This window comes from Fringilla coelebs (genome assembly GCF_963513975.1).
Source record: "Fringilla coelebs genome assembly, chromosome: 19".
Taxonomy (NCBI): domain Eukaryota; kingdom Metazoa; phylum Chordata; class Aves; order Passeriformes; family Fringillidae; genus Fringilla; species Fringilla coelebs.
In genome coordinates this window covers 10334905-10356399 of record NC_140045.1, presented here as the reverse complement: position 1 = coordinate 10356399, position 21495 = coordinate 10334905, and the positions used below count along the sequence as shown (strand labels likewise).

General features: G+C 38.5%; 1 protein-coding gene across 2 annotated transcripts; it reads right to left on the bottom strand.

The window, feature by feature from the left end:
- Positions 1-1099: 1099 nt before the first annotated feature.
- On the bottom strand, positions 1100-19435 carry MFSD11 (major facilitator superfamily domain containing 11). 2 transcript variants are annotated; one of them, XM_084218320.1, is made up of 14 exons: positions 19306-19435; positions 18954-19125; positions 17393-17448; positions 16296-16403; positions 15797-15876; positions 15601-15697; positions 13856-13914; positions 11694-11835; positions 10850-10890; positions 10033-10098; positions 7907-8032; positions 6887-7061; positions 5750-5885; positions 1100-5232 (listed from the first exon to the last, which is right to left on the bottom strand). In XM_084218320.1, exons 2-14 carry the CDS (start codon positions 19047-19049, stop codon positions 5065-5067), a joined length of 1350 nt encoding a protein of 449 aa, XP_084074446.1. In that variant the 5' UTR covers positions 19050-19125; positions 19306-19435; the 3' UTR covers positions 1100-5064. The 2 variants fall into 2 exon arrangements, with proteins under 2 accessions (XP_084074446.1, XP_084074447.1); XM_084218321.1 differs by having other exon boundaries at positions 1100-4981; positions 5785-5885.
- Positions 19436-21495: the final 2060 nt, after the last annotated feature.

The window sequence follows — 21495 nt, the reverse complement described above, 5'->3', positions numbered from 1 at the left end:
CCATTAGGGATAATCATTGTGTGAGCCTGCTCCCAATTATCACCAATTCCAACCCAAGGACACCTTTTAAAGGTAAAAAAGTTGCCATCATTTAGACTTCTGCACAGTGTCAAAATGTAAATAAATGAGAAAGGAGAGCTTGGAGGAAGACTCTCAGCAGCTGAGATAACCCAACTTAACAGAGGCAGTGTGGACTAAATAGAAACTCAATTTATAGTGCACAAACTCAATTGAACAAAGCACCCCCTTGTGTGCCCACTGAGACTAATTCTCACTTCCAGATTTGCTCTTTATTGCATTTTAAGGATGTTTTCCCCACTCTTATTGGTGCTTCTCTGTAGTACTAACTCAACCTCTGAAAAGAAAATTTTCAAGGCACCATTCTGAATTTATCCATGATAATCATGAATCTCAATCTTGCTTTTGAACCAGCATGGTCATACCAGAAGGGCAAGGTCCTTGTAAAGCAGCAAACTTCCCAATTCAGCTCCATCTCTAAATCATCCCATCTTTTATTATTTCTGCCTGCATGTTAGACAGGGATCAAGGAAAACATGGTATTAACTGCTGCTAACATTCAATTAACATTTGTGGGTCTCCAAGGAAAACAGGGGTGTGGATAAAGCCTTCAAACACACATTTCCCCAGGAAAATGAATGGTTGTGATGGTAAGGTTGTGCCTTGACTAACACACTTGCACAGTTTGGGTCCTGGCATGATGCTGAACATTGCATTCCCTATTTATACTGACAGCAAACAATTCCTGTTTGCCCTAAAATACAGAGTTTAGTGCTCTGCTCACACACCCCTCTGTGCATTAATTGCTGGCACTTAGGCTGGAGTCCAGGGAACCACATTCATCAGCTGAAGTAAACTCATGGAATTCCAAGAAGGTCCGGAGGAACTTTGATTAACTCAGTGATCCTGAACTTATGGCCTTGTACACTTGAATTATTTTTCCATAAATCACAGCAAACCCCACCAGGAGTTCTCTCTCCAGTATATTTTTAAATGGTCACAAACATTCAAAGAACTCACCAGCACAAGATTTCTTGTTTTTCATAACTGTACCACAGAAGGGTTTCTGCTAAGACAGGGACCTTGGTTAAGGATTTTTGGGGGTTCTGGTTGTTTGGGATTTTTTTTTATACCCCTTAAGAGTTCAGCAGTACCTGCATAACATTTCAGATTTGAATTATTTTTTTTTAAATATTTTATAAATGGTTCTCTTATTTATCTCAACTTGCTAACATGGATTGTACCTAATTAAATTAACACAAAAGTAATTAAATTACACAAAAGTAAAACCACATAATAAATTAGGAAGGAAGTCCACAGTTCTGGAAATTCTCAGTCCATGCATCCATGTATCAAAATGAAAACCAACTGACAAAACAAAATACAGGTATGTTTATATGAGATTCATTGAAGACTAATTTGTAGCAGCTTATTTGGCACTCAGTTATCAAGAAAAGCAGTTTTCATTTCCTGTTTAGCATTTGTTTGAAAAACATGAGGATGTGATATTAAATCAAGATATTAAACCCTAGTAACACCCTAAAAGAATGAGGGGAAAAAAAAATGAAAGAGGACTTTTTAATAAACCAAAGCAACTTCATGTATAATTTTGCTTATAAAGATGAAATCTGTAATATAAAACAAACCCACAGATAAAGCAAAACCCTTCTTTTCAAATCCCTCTTTATTTAACAGTGAGCTCCCAATTCAGATTAACATGAAATTGTTCAAAGGCCACTGAGGTGAAATGAAGGGGCTGCAGCCTCATGGCTGGTAAATGCTGATAACAGATTAAGAGATGGAATAATAAATGGATGTCAGTGTTACTGTTCTTTATATTGCTTTATATACACCAAAAATTTCAACCAAATGAACAGCTGTGTACATTGGATCTTTCACCTCTTGGCATATTAAAGAAATATGAATAAGTGAAAAGCAATCAGATGTCATCAGCTGCCTGAATAACTGAGGCCTCTCTATTCAGTTCAAATGTCAAAAGCAATACTTATATAGTTAATTGTAAAAAAGAATAGCTATCCATGATGCAGCTTGGAGAGTGCCATGATTTCTTGTAAATCTTGTCACAGAGCAATAATACTTCCCTTTAATGACCCTATAAATAGTTCTGAGCAGGCTTCTAAGATTATCTGATACTGAGTCAGACCAGAACAGAGAAAAAGAAAAAAGTAAAGCATCAGATTCACAGAGGTATTGAAAACCCACAAGTCCTTGTTCATTAGTATCCCTCTGAGTTGGTTTCAAAATGCTTTTGGAAACTACATAAACTTAGCACTTTAAATTTCTAATAAAATAGTTCATATAATTCTTATATGGCAAATGAAGATCACAGAAGTTCATCATTAAAAGGGGTCAATTTAAAAAGCAACCTCATGAGAGCCATAACCTACTTACAATTAAATGACATTGTTTAAAAAGCACTTACAAGTTACTCATCACCACAAGATTCAAAAATCTTTTTTTTCCCCCAAATACACTGTAAGAAAAAACTGCTCCTCGTGAACTTTCAAGTCCTCTCATTAAGGTGATGGGGAGAACAGGGTTTGGAGGAAAAAAAATTCAGTAATTTCCTATCTGGGAAAAAAAAACCCAACTCTCTTTATCCCTTTTGGTACTCTGGAGAAAATGCAAATGTGTAGCAACAAGAGAATTTTAATCAGTGGCAGCACCCTTTAATCCACACATTTGTAGTGCTCAGTATATAAAAATCATATGCTTCAAATTGCAGGATAACAGGAGTGGGAGAGAGAGAGGCTTTGCAGTGCTGCTGGTCCCATTAATCACATATTGATTGAACACTGAATGCTTTTTCAGGCTGCCTGACAGATTGGAATGGCTCTGGTAACCCCTCACTCAAATCCATGTTCTGCCTCATTCTCTTTTACATCATTCATTAAATCTCCTGGGAATACACACAAACCTCTCTCTGCTGCTCCTCCTCACAGATTTCTCAGCTTGCTGGATGTTCAGGTGCCCTCCATTAACACCTTGCTGATCTCACAGCAAAAACCTGCAGTGAATTTAAAAATCCCTTTCTCCATCCCTGGAAATCTAAAAACCCCTTTCTCTGTCCCTGTAAAAAGATGCCCCTGGGCTGTTTGGCTGTGCTCCACTTGTGCCACTGCTCCTGGAGAGGAGAAGTGACAGCAAATGGCACAGGAGATGCCACCCTCCCTCCCCAGGGTTAACCTTGGGAGCTCCTACACGGTTACAACACGTGGGAGCTACTGACATCTTCAAGTCTTTTTAAACTTGTGTTTAAAGACAAGGCATTAACATTCTGACTGGGCATAAAAGAAGGTTGGTGAATTGTACTTTTCTAAAAATAGCTCCATGGAGTGTCTAAAAACACCTTCTGAGTGTTCCATGCCTGCTCTCTGCCCACCAGCCAAACACAACTGCAAGTACTGCAGTTTTATGTAGGCAGATAAAGTCAGGGTGAGCTGCAGTCACTGCCTGTTACATCACCTATAACAGTTCTGCATTAAAATTTAGTTACTATGCCTGTAACCTTGCTTTCCTATTTGGTGGAATAAGATTACACTTCAATTACACTTCAATTTTCCCAAAACAGACTGAATAAAACAACTCAGGACAAGTGTTTCAGGTTATGCAGTAGAATAAACTCTGCAATATTATTCTGACAGTTCACATTGTGAGGCTATTTCTGTTTTTAAAAGCTTAGTGCTCTCATCACAGATTTTCATCATTGATGAAAATGCTATTGCACTCAAAAGAACTATCTGGGATTCTGGGAGGGAAGCTGTGGATGATGGTCCTCCATGGATTATGGTCCTTCATAAAGCAATACCTTGAGGAAGGTTCAGCACCTTTCCCAACACAGCTCAATTCTGACATGCTGGGCCAGAAACTGTTTTCCACCATCAATATTTCACCTTGGGATCCCAGCCTTAAGATGGCCAAGGGTGATTTCTTCAAATTCTTGTAAAATCTATCATGTCACACTATAACCTTGTCACTGACATGTTTTATGAAAAATCCTTTCCTCAGGATTTTTTCTCCTGAGAAGCTGAGAGGCCTCAGGAACAAAATGCAAACAATGATTGTCTGCTGCTGTGGGATGCAACAGGTGCATCTGGGATTGGTCTCATGTGGTTGTTTCTAATTAATGGCCAATCACAGTCCGGCTGTCCAGACTGTCTCTGTCAGAGACAAACCTTTGTTATTCATTCCTTTTCTATTCTTAGCTAGCTTTCTGATGAAATCCTTCCTTCTATTCTTTTAGTATAGTTTTTAATATAATATATATCATAAAATAATAAATCAGCCTTCTGAAACATAGAGTCAACTTTCTCATTTCTTCCCTCATCCTGAGACCCCTGCAACCACTGGCACATAATCTGATTGACTTCCTTAAAAAAACAATTTAAAACACCAAACCCAAAAAAACCCACAACAGAAAAAAACCCAACCAAACAAAAAACCCCATGGATCTGACAACTTAAGCACATGAAATAGATTAATAAACAAATGGTTGGGAAACAAGGAGCTGAGGGATACAGAATAAGGCAACATTTCCCACAGAAATATTTCCTCACATCTAATTGTTTAAAAATTCAATGCCAAATTGATTTCTCAGCTGTGCAGACACAATCTGCAATATAATCTACCTTATAAAAATATCACTCATTCAATACAGCAATTCAAATGTCTGCAGAACTAGAATATAGGAAAAATAATTTAAGGGACAAAACCCCAAACCAATTCTGTAGTGCATGGCAGAGTGAAATTAGGCAATTACATTCTGTAAGGGACATCTCAGAGGAGAATTGTTCAATACATGGGTCCCTACATTCCTTCCATTCCCAATACCATTTTTAACAACACAATACCACGCTCAGATGGCCAAAGCAAGGAATAAAAGCCTTTCAGATGTGGCATTTTTTTCCCTCCTGTTTCACATTCAGTTGGACTGATGTAGCAGCTTCCTCCACCTCATCCTCTGCAGCAACTTTCAACCTTTTGACACTTCCCAAACCCCATGAGCTGTTCCTCCTGGCACAGGGTTCAGATGCTGCTGTAGTCTGAGCCACGGGCAGCCAGGGCTGCTGCTGCTCCCCACTCCACAGTGAAGAAGGTGATTGTTCCAAAGAAGCCCACCAGCACCATGATCAGGAGCTGCCACTGCAGCAGGAAATAGTTGCTGTAGAAATAGGCAACTGCAGCACAGATGGACTGAGAGGAAAAACAAAGTGAAAAGATTATCAGTGGAGATTTCCAGGCTGGTGCTGCTACAGAAGGATTATCAAAGTGACACAGAGACAGTTTAATATGAAGCTCTCAGAATGCTTTTGTAGTAGACAGAGAATCTTAAGGCTTCATTATACCTCAACATATGTCCCAGCATGTCCCACAACAGATTTCGTTTTTACTTGTTATTTAAACAGCATTCAACTGCAGAAAATGATCACCAAACTCCAAAGTGTTTGTAGCATTGCAAGCTGGTATTTCAAATGGTAAAACCACCACCAAAATCTCTGGTATTTCAAACCACTTTGTCTAGAAACAGCACAGACAAAGCTTTGAGATCATAGCCCAGGAAACTGTTTCCAGCTTCACAAAACTATTTTGCACCAAAATTCAGCATGAAATAATTTGCAGAAATGTTTTTCTCAGCTCATTAAGAAGCCCAACCCAGTAATTCAGTAACATCCCAACAATCCTACTTCCAAAAGGCTGTGTTAGGCAATACCTGAACAAACTTAAAGATGGCAAAGGCAGGAGCACTGTCCTCAGAATACAGGAATCCCAAAATGCTGAGGAGCTGGGTGTTGAAGCAGCTGTCCCCCAGCCCCAGCAGAAAGCTGCAGAGCATGGCCACCTCTTTGCTGAAGGAGAAAGCAATTCCAATTTAAAAGCCATTCCTTCAAACAGCTCACACATCTATAAACTGTTTCTGGCAGGCTTATTTGGAAAGTGGGAATGGTAGAAAGTTATCACACTTTTAATTTCCCCAGAAAAGAGCTGGGAATGCCTGACTTGGCAAAAGGAGTCATTTCATCAGCTTTAATTTCTTGAATGCCAAGACTTCTGTTACTGTTACCTGCAGTCAATTCTGCACTGAATTGGAATCACTAAAATAAAGTTTCAGTGCTTGGAGCCACAAAACCCACACAGCAGTGATTAAAAGCTGAGGCACATGGTGAGTTCAAAAATCTGCAGGAATGTCAGAGAAATATCAATTCATTTGGCAGAAAAAGACTCCAGCTAAGACCAGTCACCTGCACAGGCACAAATGCTTAGAACTGCAAGTTAGCAGCTGGGTCTGCAAAACTGACAGTACAGGATTTTCACACAAATTGGTAAAAATACAGCCCAAAAGACAGTTGTAATGGTGAGATAAGAAAGCTTTCTATATTCTTCCCCCAAACACTGAGTGCTGTAAGGGACAGGTTGCAGTCACACCATGTGGAATTTGGCAATAAGCACTGGAAGACTTTAAAAACCAGTGCAACAGGGCAAGCCTGGTGCTCCCTGATGTAAAACTGAGCCCAAGACTGTTTTAAAATAAACTGAATTCTCAACACCCACTACAGTAGATGCTGGTCCTGCTATTGTGCTACATGTCAGAAACATCAGTTGTCAAGTGACACAACTGCTATTATTCATCCCCAGGCTTTTTACTCTTATGCCATTCAAGTTCCTAAATTGGGTGCACACTGGTGGAATATCTACCTTTAACAAAAACAGAATTCCTGAAAGCTTTTTCTAGGGAGTTAGTCACTACACAGAAAAAAAACTTCAAGAAATTTTCTGTAGAGAAACAAAAGCTGTTTTGTGCACATCCTGAGTTACAGCAGCCAAAGGCAAAAAAAAAAATCCCACATACCTTGGAATCATATAAGCAACTTGATCTGTTCCTTCCATAGGAGCAATGGGGGCATCATTTGGCATGTTGAAAAAAATCAAATAAAAGGCTATGAAGTGGACAAGGATGCCCAGCATCACCACTGGGTTCCTGCCAGAGCGATTCTTCTTGCTCAGCAAGCCAAAGATTCCTCCCCCTGCAGGAGCAGAAAAGGGGAGAGAATTGAATCAGAAGTTGAGATTTAAATACTGACAATTTAAATTATAAATGTTCCCACATTGGATAACAAAGATTGACTGACATGCAAACAGCCCCAAGGAGTTTGCCAGGGAAATGGGGCAGGAGATTGATGAACATATTTCACCTTTTGGCAAGTATTTAACCAGCAGCTCAGTATTGCAACATCACTAAGTGAAAATGGACAGCCTGTGCTCAGCTCTTAATTGAAAAACATGCAACTCAATGGATCTGAGCTGCTAATGAACAGTGAGTTTTTGTTAAATACCTCAGTACTTGAGTCTACAGAAAAAAAGAAATATTTACTTAATGAATATTACCTGTATCCAAATCCATTCAAATATCACATCTCATTTAACACAAGCAAACTTTTTAAAGAAAGAAATCCTTAGTGTAAGCATTTATTCAAAAATTTTAAAATTATATCACTCAAGAAGTAATAAAAATGCAAACATAATACTATTTCAAAACAGCATTTAAAATGGCAAAATGGTTTCAATTCCCTAATAACACTGCAGCCCAGTATTTCTCACATTTGAAATCTGTCTATTCCTCCACAGAGGAATGTAGAATATTAGAATTGGTCTACATCCACTTTACAGAGTGTAAGGTATAATTCACAGTGCAGTGAGGAACCACAGAGCCAATTATATTGCTACTATTTCGTTTTGTGCTCACATAATTATTGCTGGAAGCTCCAAACACAATATTGAGTTAAACACAAAAGAAAAAAAATAAAATAAATGTAATAACTGCATCAGCCTAATCCTTTTTGTTGTCAAAAGGCAGCATGTTTAGACTCACCCAAGATTTCTCCAATACCAATAAAAATACCAGAGAGACCAATCAGGCTTTTCTCTTCACTGCCAAACCTGTTCACAGCACCAATGCACGTTCCATAGACTCCAGAAAAGAATGTCAACACCAAACCTTGGAAGGAAACCAAACAGAACTGATAGATGCACTCTCATAACAGTCAGGAAAAAATCTTTATGTCTAAAGGCTGTTTTGCCCTCAGGTATCTTTCAAATCATATATGTAAATTAGATGTGGGTAATAAAAGCAAAGAGGGAATTTTAAACTATGTAATTATTATATTCTTCTATACCAGTTCCTAAAAACCACATTAGAGAAGTGACAATAATTGGTGTCACAGGCACTCAGTGCTGCTACTCTTGACCCAACACCTAAAATGTTTATATTTAACAATATATAGGTAAATATTGGTTTATAATAAACCTATATATATATATGTGTGTGTGTGTGTGTGTTTATATTAAACCAATATAAACGTACAGTTTATATTTCTACTTCTATAAAAACTCAGGAATTTTATCAAATAAAAAATGCCACATGAAATACCACGAAGTAACTGAAGAAATAAGGCACAATTTCATTTAAGGATTTCCCCCCTCTTCAAGTTATGGCATTCCTAAAAGTCCCTGCAGCCTCAAATACCAATAAGGAGCTACGAATCCTAAAATGAACTTTTTTATACATACATAATGAATTTAAGCTGAGAAAGAACAACTGCTATTTCTTTTAAATCCTCTTTCTTTCTATTGACATTAGTGTGAGGAAAGGTGACACCACTGACCCAGCAAACATTAGTATAAAAATACCAACTCAATAAGCAAGTGTATGTAAAACAACACAAAATGTTACTCCTAAACAGAGAAAAACAGCTTAAAATAACTTTCTCATTTATATCCTTTGCTTTTTGGCTACAGCCAAATGCTGGTACAGCTCACCCTGCCCTGCCTGGATGAACTGCATGGCTTCAATAACAGGGCTGCACTTGGAGCACCTTAATTCCAGTAATTTTAGAATAAAAGCCCTTGTTGGCCTTAGGGAATTTTCTGTTTTCCTACAGAAAGCAGCAACACCAACCCAGATCCAGAAGATGGCAGCAGATATTTTTTTCCCCAGTCTGGACTGATTTATTTTTATGCCACCTGTAAATTTCAGGATGAGGCAAAACCTGACTGACTCCCTTCCCTTGTTATCTTGCTCCACATTCCCATCCCCAGAGGAATTCCTGTGAATTAATCTGGGTTAACACAACACTGGAGATGCTGTGAAGTAATTTGTAACTCAGATGAGTGGCTGGAGCAACCCAACTCCAGAGTTACTCCTGCTCTTTCTCTATCAGGAGCTGCTGTAAACTGCAATCTTGATATTTTGATGACATCTACTTTTTTTTTTTTTCACATAACAATAGTTTTTCCTAAGGGTGACTCAGAGCTTAGGTTCTGAGTGCATCTATTTTATTAAAAAAAACCTAATTTGATCATGAACAAAGCTACATCTGAAGCCAAATAAAGAGAAAGAACCCCCCCCCCCCCCAAAAAAAAAAACCCTCAAGGATTTTATAGGGTTTTTTTGGTGGAAGAATCACTTATATGGCAAAAATACTTTTTTTTTTTACCACTCATACATTGGTCCAAGAATGGCAGACCAAGTTTAACTAAAAGTTGCTAAAAAGAATGAGAACTCTTGCCACAGCAAATCCTATTGATGAAAACAGCTGGAAATTACTAAGCTGGCTCCCAATAGAACAAAGACTAAAATGAAGAGCATTAGCACTGGGAATCTCCTATGGCTTAATGAAGGGATGATGTACAAACATTCCTTTAATTCAAATGCAATACAGCTGCATTAAACAATCTCCAAACTTCTTTTGGAGAGGTAAATTTTGCCTCTCACTTTGGGACCCAGAACTTTACTGAACCAGCACCTGCAGGTTTGGATGTACCCCTCCTCCTGTACAGAAACATTCACCAGGACACAGAAACATCAAGAGTAACCCAAAATTAACTAAAATATCCAAATAATGTGTGCAGAGATATGGATTAAAATTCCAGTCTGGGGTTAAAATTCCAAACAATGCCCTGCCAGTGCTCCATGGTGAAACTCTGCGGGCTTCATACCTGTGTAGGCTGTGGTAACACTGAGAAGCAGCATCTCTTTGGTGAAGCTCAGTGTAATAGATTTCTCTGTAAGGAAATAATAAAGAAAATTAATAAAACTTCTGAGGATACTACTAAGATAATCTACAGTTACTTTTGCTCTTTGCTTAAAGCAAAAATTGGTTATTATACAAACTGTGTATTAAAGTTTTATTTACTGTTTATTAGAGCAGAGTGTCAAATAAACCAACCCCAATCTGCCATCTAGAAGAAATGTGCCATCCAAAAATTGTATTTTGTAAGAAATGCAGTGGGAGAAATATTAAAGAGGAGATACAACATTTTCAATTATCAGACAATTTTCTGCTCTCTGTATTTTTGTACTCTCAGTTCATGGCAACTGTCTCCTGAAAGGATAAATAGATTTTCAGTGAAGATCCCCACATCCTCACAACAAACTAAACAGTCTCAGGCAGAACACATCAAGCTTCAAAGGGAACTGCAAATGCTTCAGTTCTAAATTGTTAACTGGTGACAAAATCAAACAACCTATTTGACTTCTTTTTATCTTCATGTTTGTTGATTTTTATTTCTCAGTCTCACTGCCTTTCCCAAGGAGTAACCTGCTCCTTTTGTGCTCATCTGTACAATGACGCTGTTGTAAAGCAGTTTGGATCTGAAATCACTTCAAAGGAGGAACACTCCAAGTCTCTCCTGGACCACTCAGGTATGTGATTGAAGTGGTTTGTACATGATCACATCATCAGCACAAACACAGAGAGCTGGCAAGGAGATGCCAGGTTCTGCTGAAGCAGCTCTTATGTGAAATTGTACTTACTGAAGGCAGCCACTGCTCTCATCATTTTGTTTCGTGCAGACCTGGGTAAACAAATTACTTGGTCAAAATGGAAGAGAATAACCACACTTTATTGCTGTGCTGGAAGGCACCTTCATTTTTCAAACCTTCTGTACATTTTCTAGCCCTGCACTATATACTGAAATATGCCAATGTATTTTTTAAAGTTTCTGAGATCTAAAGTAACCACAAAATCTATTTGCTGCCTGCACTAGTGAATGCTTGCTTAATAGAATCTTTCTTTTGAACATTTTGAGCTTTCAACATTTTTTCCACAGGCATGCTCACTGATGTTTTTCTAACATTTTCATTGTTCTTTAAATAAAGCAAAAATATTTAAGCTGATGCCTCAGGCAAAACTGCATTGAATCTGTGTAACTGTGCATTTCTAATGTATTTATCGTGTGGAATATATATTTAGAGAAGATAGGAAAAAACATGTTCTAGTTTGTAAAACAACTTATAAAAAAAGGGAGTTTTTTTCTGTTTATTCCAGCCTTTCAAATGACTGATGAGGGCAAGATAAATAATAATCAGTGGAGAAGAGGTAAAGGGTATCTTTTACACGGCACTTGCTTATCAAAGGCAAAACTTGATGTGCAGTACTGAACTTCACCCTTGAGAATATGCCATATCAAGAACATTATTTCTCCTATATTCTCATTGTTAAAACACAGGCACTTTTCTGTTAAATCTGTGACTCCACCAGATTGCTGATAACATTCCTGTTCCCAGCACAGGGGGGAAGTGAATGCACAGTGTTCCTCTGCGGAGCAGGAGCACAAACGAGGAGCTGTGACAACATGTTACTGCCACCAACACTTACGAGCTCTCCCCCAGGATTTCATTAGTGGAATCATCATCCCCTGGAGCTTTTGTGTCCTCTTGTTTCCTAATCAGAAAGAACAGAACTGTGCCCACAAGACTGATAACAGTCAGAGCAATGAAGACAGTTCTGCGATCGCTCTCTGTGGAAAAACAAACAAGAGCCATAACCAGATGTGCAGAAGAGATCCAAACCAATCCAGCTACCTTCCAACAACTAACACACACATGCTACAGTGTTTAACACACACTAATTTTCTAGCTTACCTTCCACATGGAGCTGCTGGCAAACTCCTGTCTCAGTTTTATGGTGCTAATAAAATATCAGCAAATTAAAGAGGTCCCTCGCATTCTCTGCCATGCAAAGGCAATGACCAAGGAGCAGCCAATTAAAGGAAGTGTATAAAATATTAGCAGAAGAAAGTACATCTTTGAAGACTTATATAATTCAGACTGGACACAAACTGCCCCAGACCCCTTCAGATTTCTAAGAGAATCTCTTGACCAGCATCAGAACCATGAGCCCCAGGACATCATCAACATTAAAACCACCAAAACCTCAGTAACTGCCACAGCAGCTGGAGGGGGCAACTCTGCTAAACAAGTTGGCTACTGCAGCACAGCACAGTCACATCCAATACAAAAGCCACCCCCAATTACCAGTATTAAGCAGGGAAAAAAGGCCAATAACAGCAAAGAGTTGTGATTGAACTAATGCATGACCCTGAAGATATTACCTATGCTTGTATTTACTTCCCCCTTAGCTCAACAGCAAATGCAAAATTGTCCTAAAAATAACATGGGTATGATGACAGATCCAAAAAGAGAAGGTGTGCTTCACAGCTTGAAATGACTCTGCTATTTTTATATAGGTAGTAAAATAAGCTTTGATTTTTAACTGCTATTTGATTTTTAAATGCTGTTAGGATTTGATATAAAATTTTTTAATAAAGAGGAATCTCAAGACATTTAAGATGGAAGGATGTGTAACAGCAGAAGTGCCTTATAGTTAATTGCTCTGTTCTGTGGTTAGCAGAGCAGTGAAGTTTGGAATGCACAGAATTTGAGACCCTCCCCAAGTTCAAAGTGTCTCCAGTATTTCCAAAAACACTTAAACCTTTGTATTACAGGTGAGAGAATGCAGAAAATGACCTTTAAATTTAGCCAGTGTGTCATTACCAAACCTGTATTTGTGGAGAACCTGAAAAGATGGAGCTAACAGAAACAAGAAGTGACTGTCCTCTCTGTTCTGTTATTTATGAAACCTGATAATTATTGTTTAAAAGTCAACATCTTATTCCTGATTGACCAGAGCAGAATTAAATCATCTGTTAAAGGTTAAAAGACTGACCATTCCAGTAGATATCCAACATTAGGACTAAATACGGAAAATTATCAGTAATTATAGAACAGAAAAATCAATTTTACCTGTTTAGAGAGCACTGCCTTCCCAGCAGCACTCATTTTTGGTTATTACAATCTATTTTCACCACTTTTCTTAGTGAATTCCCACCCCCCTGCTTTGCCTGGCCTAAACAGTTGACAGAAATCTGGTTTAAAGCCAGAATCTCAACACTATCTGGCTCAAGAACATGAATAAAATTTACTGTTCTCCAGTTCCTGCTCTTTGCCAGTAAAGCACAACATCAAATGGAAAAAAAATACAGCATTAATTACAATCCCATCAGGAACTTCATCTCATAAGCTATTCCAAGAAGGGAAGAGAGTTCTTTCACCCAGCAGTGCTGCCTCATCTCAGCCTCTCTCTCCAACAGTGCTTTGTGCCAGCACAATTAATGCAGACAGGAAGTAAAAACTGAGATGGTTTTCCTTTATTTTATAGCTTTAGCAATCTCCAATATGATTTAAAGAACACTCCACACCAGGAGCTTACTTTGGAATAGGATAGTGTGTACAATATTACACATAACAGCCAGAACACTTTCCCCAGGTGTATTTTGGCACAAATGTGTCTGCACAGAGAAAATCCCAGAGTAGCTATTGTGGAAAATCTCCAAGAAGATACTACCTACAATAAACTGGAAGGAAAAAAAAAAAAGTCTGCTTTTGTATAAGCTTCCTGCCTCTTTGGAGCTCATTATTTCATCTGTTAATTCATGCTACTGTATTTAAAGGTTGGCCATATAAACAAGCAGTACCCACCTGATATGTGAGTTTTTCCTTGCCAAGCCAAGTATATATACAGATTTCCAAAAATCAAGCTGCAAACAAAAAGAACAAAGGTCAACAATACATTCTATGAAAAAAAAATAGGGTTGTAGCACCACATTAGTACTATTTTATACAACAACAACAAAATCCCAAAGCTGTGCAATCGTGAAAGACATAAAGACATGAGTCACTCTCCATGTCAACTGCTTCTATATAAAACTCAAACAAATTTGAGGATTCTGACCCAAAATGCTGGCTATTCATTTTTATCAATCAAGATACAGGTGGTGGCAAAAATGAAGAAATCTGCATCAAAGTTGCTTCTAATTTTGGAAGCATGTAGGTTTAGAAAGCTGATACATTTATGGAGGTGATTTTGTAATACTTCCTTTGCAGGGTCATGTGCTTTGTCTGAGGTATTGTTCAGCTCAAGGAAATTCTGTGTCCTAACTACCATTTCCCAAAATACAGTCATCCTGAATAAATTATTTGAAACAGTTTTAAAGCAAATTTTCCTCTTATTAACCCCTGTGTTTTACTCACTGTAAAACCTACAAACAGGTGGCTTTGTGGAATTTGCCACTCTGATAACATACTCTGCATTTAACACTGCATACTCTGATAACTCTGAGGGGTTAATTCTGGAACTGAAAACTTCAGAAACACAAAGTTTGATAAATGCTGGTTCAGGCTGATGTTCTCCCAGCCCTGGATCCCATCCCCACAGCAGCATTAGCAATGCATGCTCAGCACCCTAAGCATTTCTACAATTCATTCCCCTGGTTATCTTCCAGATATATATTCTGGGGGAATATTCAGAACTGCTGCATTACAGGTGGTAAAAGAATCTCTCTTCAGGAACCATTTGTGCACCTGTCTCCCATGAATTTGTTTGATTCCTTTTCAATCATGCTCACACCATCCAACTCTACACACTCCCAAAAGTTTAATCACCCACTGTAAAAAGCACTTTATCTATTTCAAACCACTCTCCTCAGTCTCATCCAGTGACCCCAGCTCAGCACAGCAGCATTTGGTGAGCAACAGTTCCACACTCAGCTCCCCTGCTGCCCACATTCTGGTCTAATCCTCCTCAGCTCCTGTTCCTCCACAGGAAAGAGTCCCAACCTTTTCAGTCTCTCCTCAAGCCATCAGCTCTGTCTTCTTGTATAATTTCATTTTTTTCTCTATATCCTAATTGTATTACACTCCCAGGAGAGGCATTAACTATCTCTGAACAAAACACTTAATGGCCCCAACACAGCATTCCCTGCCTTGTTCTCACTGCCCTTCTTGATGCTGAGATTTTTGTTGATTTTTTTTAGTTGAGCAGCACTCAAAGTTTAATATAAGAGAGCCATCAAAAACAAGATTTCTCTTCTGGCTTCTGACTGCCAGGTGCAACTTTAGTATCTTCACCTTGGCAGTGAGAACCAGCTTTTCCCTCAATAAAGGACACAAACTGGAACAGCCTTCCACAAACAACAAGATTGCTGTTACATCCCTCAAATGCTGCCCTAACAGAAATATGTCTTTTTAGATTGCAATACTCAGCTTTCTTTCATTCCCTGTTCTGTAATGCACAGCACCAATAAAAACATTGCTTCCACCTCTCCTTCCCACTGACTGCAAGGTCCCAGGGGAATAATTTTTAATGCAATCTCCCACTTATAAAAAAAGATGTAAAAGGCAGAATGTGTACACAACCAAAAAAAAAATTAACAAATAAAGCTTACCTGAACTGTAGGAGTGCCCAAAATATTCCACTGTTCCTTCCAATGGTGTTTTCATCAGAATTTTCAGTCAAGCAATTTCCCTGGGCTGTCCAGAGGACTGAAACAGATAGAATATATTGCTCAGGAAATAAAAAAAAAATTAAAGGTGTATTCAAATCTCATAAAATACAGTCAGCAGAGTAAGAACAATGCTTACCAGCAGCTGCAATGCCAATAAGCACAGAGGCAGTATAGAAAGCCCATGTAGCTGGCTGGATGAAGACTGCAATGTACAGGCTAGAACAGAAGAGATCAATTCATTGAATACTGACCTAAAGTGAACAATGCTCTTTAACAGTCAGATCAAAGCACTTAGGTGCTTCTGAATCAGCTGCTCTCCCCTAAGGAATGTTGAAAAACAGCTTGTATTTGAAAAATCTTTTTACCCTTCTAAGCACATAGAATTTTTAAAATTTTGTTATTGATCTGAGACCATAACCTCAATTCCATAGACAGCAAAGTCTGGAAGGGCTGTGGAAAAAAATGTGCTGCTTCCAGTAGCCTGAAGTACTCTGCAGTTAAACACCTGGAGTATCTCTGTGAGAGGCTTTGCTTAGCCAGTACAATTTCATGTATGGCAGGGGAGCCTTAGATGTGAAAAAAATTAAAAGAAATATTTCCAAGGAAGCAGGCAAAACCTCATAATTAATACTTACCTATAAAACACACCACTAATAACCATGGAGAACTGAGGTCCCACTATTGCAACCAGTGAAGGTGATATAAGATTTGATGCAGACAATACTCCATAAATAATGGACATACTACAAAAATTAAAAACAAAGAGTATTAAATACTTAAAATAAAATATAGGATAAAATATGATTTAAGAGTGATCAGTGGATTTCAAAATATCCAGTTAAGCACATATATAACTTAACAGCAAAACTTCAATGGTTCATTTCCCTACTTTCAGCATTTTCCTACTTTTTTCTGTTCCCTTCACCCATGGCACTCCACATGGGAATACAGGAGTGAACAATATTCCCTGGATTGCTGAGTAGAGTCCCAAACTACTGCAGGCAATGACATCTTGGAATTTACAGCATACATTTGTCAAATTGCCTGAACAGCAGTTATTGTATTTTGTACCCTGTAAGTCTAGAGGAGAATGTTCTAGAACCTCATTTATCTGTCTGTGAGGTTTTTCATCTTGGCCAAACACACCACAGACATTTTACAGACATATTTTGTGCCAGTGGCATTTTTAGTTTAAATTAAGACAGTAAACCCTTCAAAGCAGCAATGAGGTTTTCCTACAGGACAGATTAATTTGGCATGCAAAAGGTCCCTGATCATGCCTGACAAGTTTGACTCTGCCAGTGCAACCAAGAGAATGGATTTTTGTGGCTTTGCTTGTCTTTCTGACTGCTCCTTTCACATTTGAGTTGTATTTCCTGAGAGCTGATCCACACCACCTGCCCTACACAAACACTGTACAAAAGCAAACAACCAAGGCCTGAGTTAGCAGTTTGATTTATTTTTAAACTTCCACCTTCTTTGCCTCCTAAGGTAAAATGCTGAGAATGTGATGACAGTGGTTTTTCACCTTACAAAGAAAACATGCAAACCAGATATGTAGTTCAACTGGAATAATTCAGAGCAGAACTGTGAGAAGCCTGTTTTAAACTGCTTTAAGTGTGTCAATAAATTATGAAGTCAGCAGAACTCTGCTATCTCTTGAGACTGTCTCTCTACTGTAACTAAGTTCACCCTGCAAGGAGCAAAGTAAGAAGAAAATCTGTGTAATTACCTCGTGTAGCCACTGCCATGGAAGTCTGTGTTGTTTAAATTCGTGATAACAGTTTGCTGTGAGGAGAAGATCATAGATTGTAAATGTTAGAATCTATCTTGTATTTTGAGAACACCTGCATCCGTTTGAAGCCAGTATCAAACATTAGAATTATTCATTAATACACACTACAAAGTACTTAAAAGAATTTAAAATGTTAATTACAACTCACACCACCTCCACAACAAAGATGGAGGAGATACTAGGCAAGGAAACACCTATGTTTGAAGAAGGAATTAGTATTTTATTATTAAATCATAATTTCGTAAGATATCTAAAATACTTCACAAAACTTATCTTTTACTTAAGACCTTTCTTATGTAGATAGGTATGACTACCTTAATTTTAAAAGTGGGGAAAAAAGGAGAAGCTTCAGAATAATCTTAACTTGACCTAACTGTGAATCTCTGGTAAGAGTTTCCACGCTTTTCAGCTTGTTATTTCCCTGTTCCTTTTCTTTCCTCCTGAGTCAGCTTTAGAGATCATGAGACCATGCAGTTAGTTGCACTGGCAGGCTGATCTGATTGAAAGTCCCTTGTAGAGACTTTTATGACAATGAATTATGTGATTGCATGATCACAAAGTCCAATTCAGTGAGGTGCTGAATTTCTGAGATTGCTGGGCTGCACTTGAGAGCTCACAGAAAGTATCACACTGCACTGGAACTTACAAAAACTCCCCCAAGTAGTTATTTCTGTAATATTTCTGTATTATTCTGTAATATTCTATCTAAATATTTCTGTAATTTTCTGTAATGCAGTGAAGGACATTTATCTGTCTGAACCCAGCAAGGATCCTTCTTGCATGCAAGAAAAGAGCTGTAAGACCTGTGGGCTCAAAGGGGATGTTGAAATCCAACTGCCCTGCAGGAGCAGAACTAACAATACTGAAAGCAGCTCAGGAAGTTAAAGGGTTAAACCTGGCAGTAACAGGAGTCTAAAATTTAAATAGTAACAGTAAATTTGGATTATGCTGTGCTCAATGCTCGCTCTGCAAGGAGCTACTAAATAGCAGCAAATAATTCCTTCAGCTGGAAGGTGACTTGGCAGTTTAGCAATTGTAGAAATCCATTTGTCAGGTGTTATCCTCATACTCCCCCTCAATATCTAGTTAGTTAGATTATGAAAATCTAGTTAATAATAGCATGGTTAATAATAACTTAGGCAAATATTCTGAAAGGGACAATACAGGATATGCAAGGCTCAGTGTAATTCAATTGTCTAACATCACAAGTGTTAAAGCAGACAATATTTTAAAGCTCAAACATTTTAAAAGATTATTTTTCTACTTTCTAAGCAATCGGGCTCAGTTTTTTATGTAGCTATGCTATCTTTAAGAGATAACCTGCTGAATTATTTGGTTAAACACATTAATCTACTTCAAACTAAACTAAAAGAAGATAAATGTCAAAGTATCTTGGACATTAGGAAATGCCAAATAAAGCAACATTAGAGCACACAAAAGATAAGCCAGGATAAATAACTGAGACCGAAACGTGGCACGATTTGAAAGTGACACCCACCGCGATATTTCCACAGGATTGGAAAGCAGTGAATATAAACATAAATGAGACTCCCAAAATAATGATGTTGAAAAGCTTTTTTCCTTCTGGAGACATTTTGTGTATTTTTTCTCAAGTCCTCAGTTTCAGTCTGGAAAAACTCTTTTTTCTTTTAAAAGTTTCCTCTTAACCTCTGTTTAGGAAAAAAAAAAAAAGCATAAAAGAAAGCAAGCTTCAAAAATAATGATTACTTATTAGCTGCTAGAAAATATCAATTAATCAAGAATCCCGGTAACCCTTTTAAATAATGTGCAACAAAACTTGAAAAATAAGGAGGTGTGGTAGAAAAGGTGAAGCCCAGGATCCCCTCTACCTGTTCCCATGAAGTTGCCCGCAGGGTGTTACTCCATGGCATCCCCGGCTCCCAGAGGAGCAGCTTTCCCGATGTCGAGCAGGTGAATCGGCTCAGCAACCCCTCGGCATTGCTGGAATCAGAATTGCGGTCCCCGGCCTCTCAATCAGCTGACGAAGGAAGGATGAGCCGCTCGCATATTTCCAAGCACTGCACAGGAAATAAAGAACATTTCAGTGGCTCGATCAGCTGACCCAGCCCTGAGAGCCCTTGTGCACTGTGGGAAATGTAGTTTTAGCAAAGCAACCTTTTCTTGTTTAACGCGGTGAAAATCTCCCAGTCCTTAAAATAAAGTTATGTGAAAAATGCCTATTTTATGATTGGCTTTTCGCAAATATTAAAATGATTATTATATGTGTTGTTTTAGAAAATAATGCTGCATTAATTCTCTTAAGTAGTGTGTTAAATATAGTTTTAGGTTATAACAAAATATTAAAATAGAAACTATGCTATGTAGGATACTTTTTTTCCTAAAGAAAGGACTCACATTGAGATAGCAGCCACAGGACACCTAAATCGTTCAGAGAAAGAGAATTTATTGCCCCATTATCAGGAGAAATGAACTTCTTCCCATCTCGGTCCACTGATGCGCTGATGCCGTTAGGGTTAAGAGGAGGAAGTTAGCAATGACCAGACAGAATCCTGTGTTTGAATGGAATTTATGCATCATGTATGAGATGTATGAATATGCAACAGATTATTGTTTTTAAGGGTTAGTCCTCTGTTAACTGTGTCCTTTTTCAGGCTTATTTTGCCCAGAAAAAGGTACCCGGCTGTGGGTAACTCTTTGTTTCTGTTGTCTCATATTGTCCTAATTCAAACTGTCCAAATTATTATTACTCTAATTGTATTACTATTTTTATAACCATTTTATTACTATTAAACTTTTAAAATTTTAAAAACAATTGATTGGCGTTTTTCACAGAGACCATTTCCAGCAGGTCGGGGGTGATGCTGCCCCTCTGCTCAGCCCTCCCCTGGATCAGTGTCCATTCTGGGCTCCTCGGGATGGCAGACACGGAGCTCCTGGAGGGGGTCCTGTGGGGGGCCACAAAGATGGTCTGGGGACTGGGGCACCTCTGTCCTGGGGCAAGGCTGAGGGAGCTGGGCTGAGAGGGGCCCTCATCCCTGTGTGTCCCTGTCTGCAGGGAGGGCAGAGCAGGGCCCAGCCCCGCTCCAGGGGCCCAGCAACGGCACCAGAGGCCACGGGCACCGAGTGATGCCCAGGAAATTCCACCTGGACGTGAGGCACAACTTCTTCTCTGTGCAGTGCCCAAGCCCTGAACAGATTGTCCAGAGAGGGTGTCCCTCACTGGGGATATTCCAGAGCCATCTGGGCACAGCCATGTTCTCTAGGATGACCCTGCTGGGGCAGGGAGGTGGCACCAGACAATCCCACTGTGTCCCTTCCAACCTGGCCCACCCTGTAGCTCTGTGAAATACAATCTGCACACCAGCCACGGTTACAGATATTTAATACATGCATTACACGCTCTATTTTTTTTAAATGTCAGTGTTTTTCAAAACAGCGTGTAATTTTCATTTTTGCAGGAAAGTCTGATTATTCAGAGGCTGCTTTACAAAGACGCAATTAAAACATCAAGATGAGGGGTCTTAACACAAGAAAACCTCTCTTCTTCCTTTTTAATATTATTAATTTGTAGTAGCAGAATTTTAAGATCCTCTATAAATTATGTCCCACTCATGTCTTTTCCCCCTTATGCCAGTACAAACTTCCATCCTGCTGCGCAGCAAACTGGGATGGAGGGCTGGAACAATTCCTTTGGCAACAGCAGCAACGTGTGTTGAGGTGACTGAAACTAGGAAATGTCTTCTGTCATTTTAGGAAAATCACTGTAAAGATAAACTTCAAATTTCTCCTTTGAAAAAGGTTTCAGCAGACGAAACAGAAAATTTTTAATCAAAACTCTCTGGTGAAAAAATAGAATAAACATGAAGCAAAACAAAAAAATGTCAAACCAGTAGCAGTTTATTTGATTTCTGAAAACATTTGTAGCAGGAAACAAACTGTTGCTTCTGGATTTGTATTCATGGCACTGTTTATTTTTATACTTCTTCAGTGCAAAAAAAAAAAAAATTAAACACAATTATAGTAAAACTAAGAATTTAAATTCTAATACTGAAATAATT

Coding starts and splice junctions, on each gene's coding strand:
- MFSD11 (XM_084218320.1), bottom strand. CDS start 19,049: ATGTCTCCAGAAGGAAAAAAGCTTTTCAACATCATTATTTTGGGAGTC. Junction 10,099..10,849: donor GAGAGCAGTGGCTGCCTTCA/GTAAGTACAATT, acceptor ATTTCCTTACAG/AGAAATCTATTACACTGAGC. Junction 8,033..10,032: donor TGTTACCACAGCCTACACAG/GTATGAAGCCCG, acceptor TTTCCTTCCAAG/GTTTGGTGTTGACATTCTTT.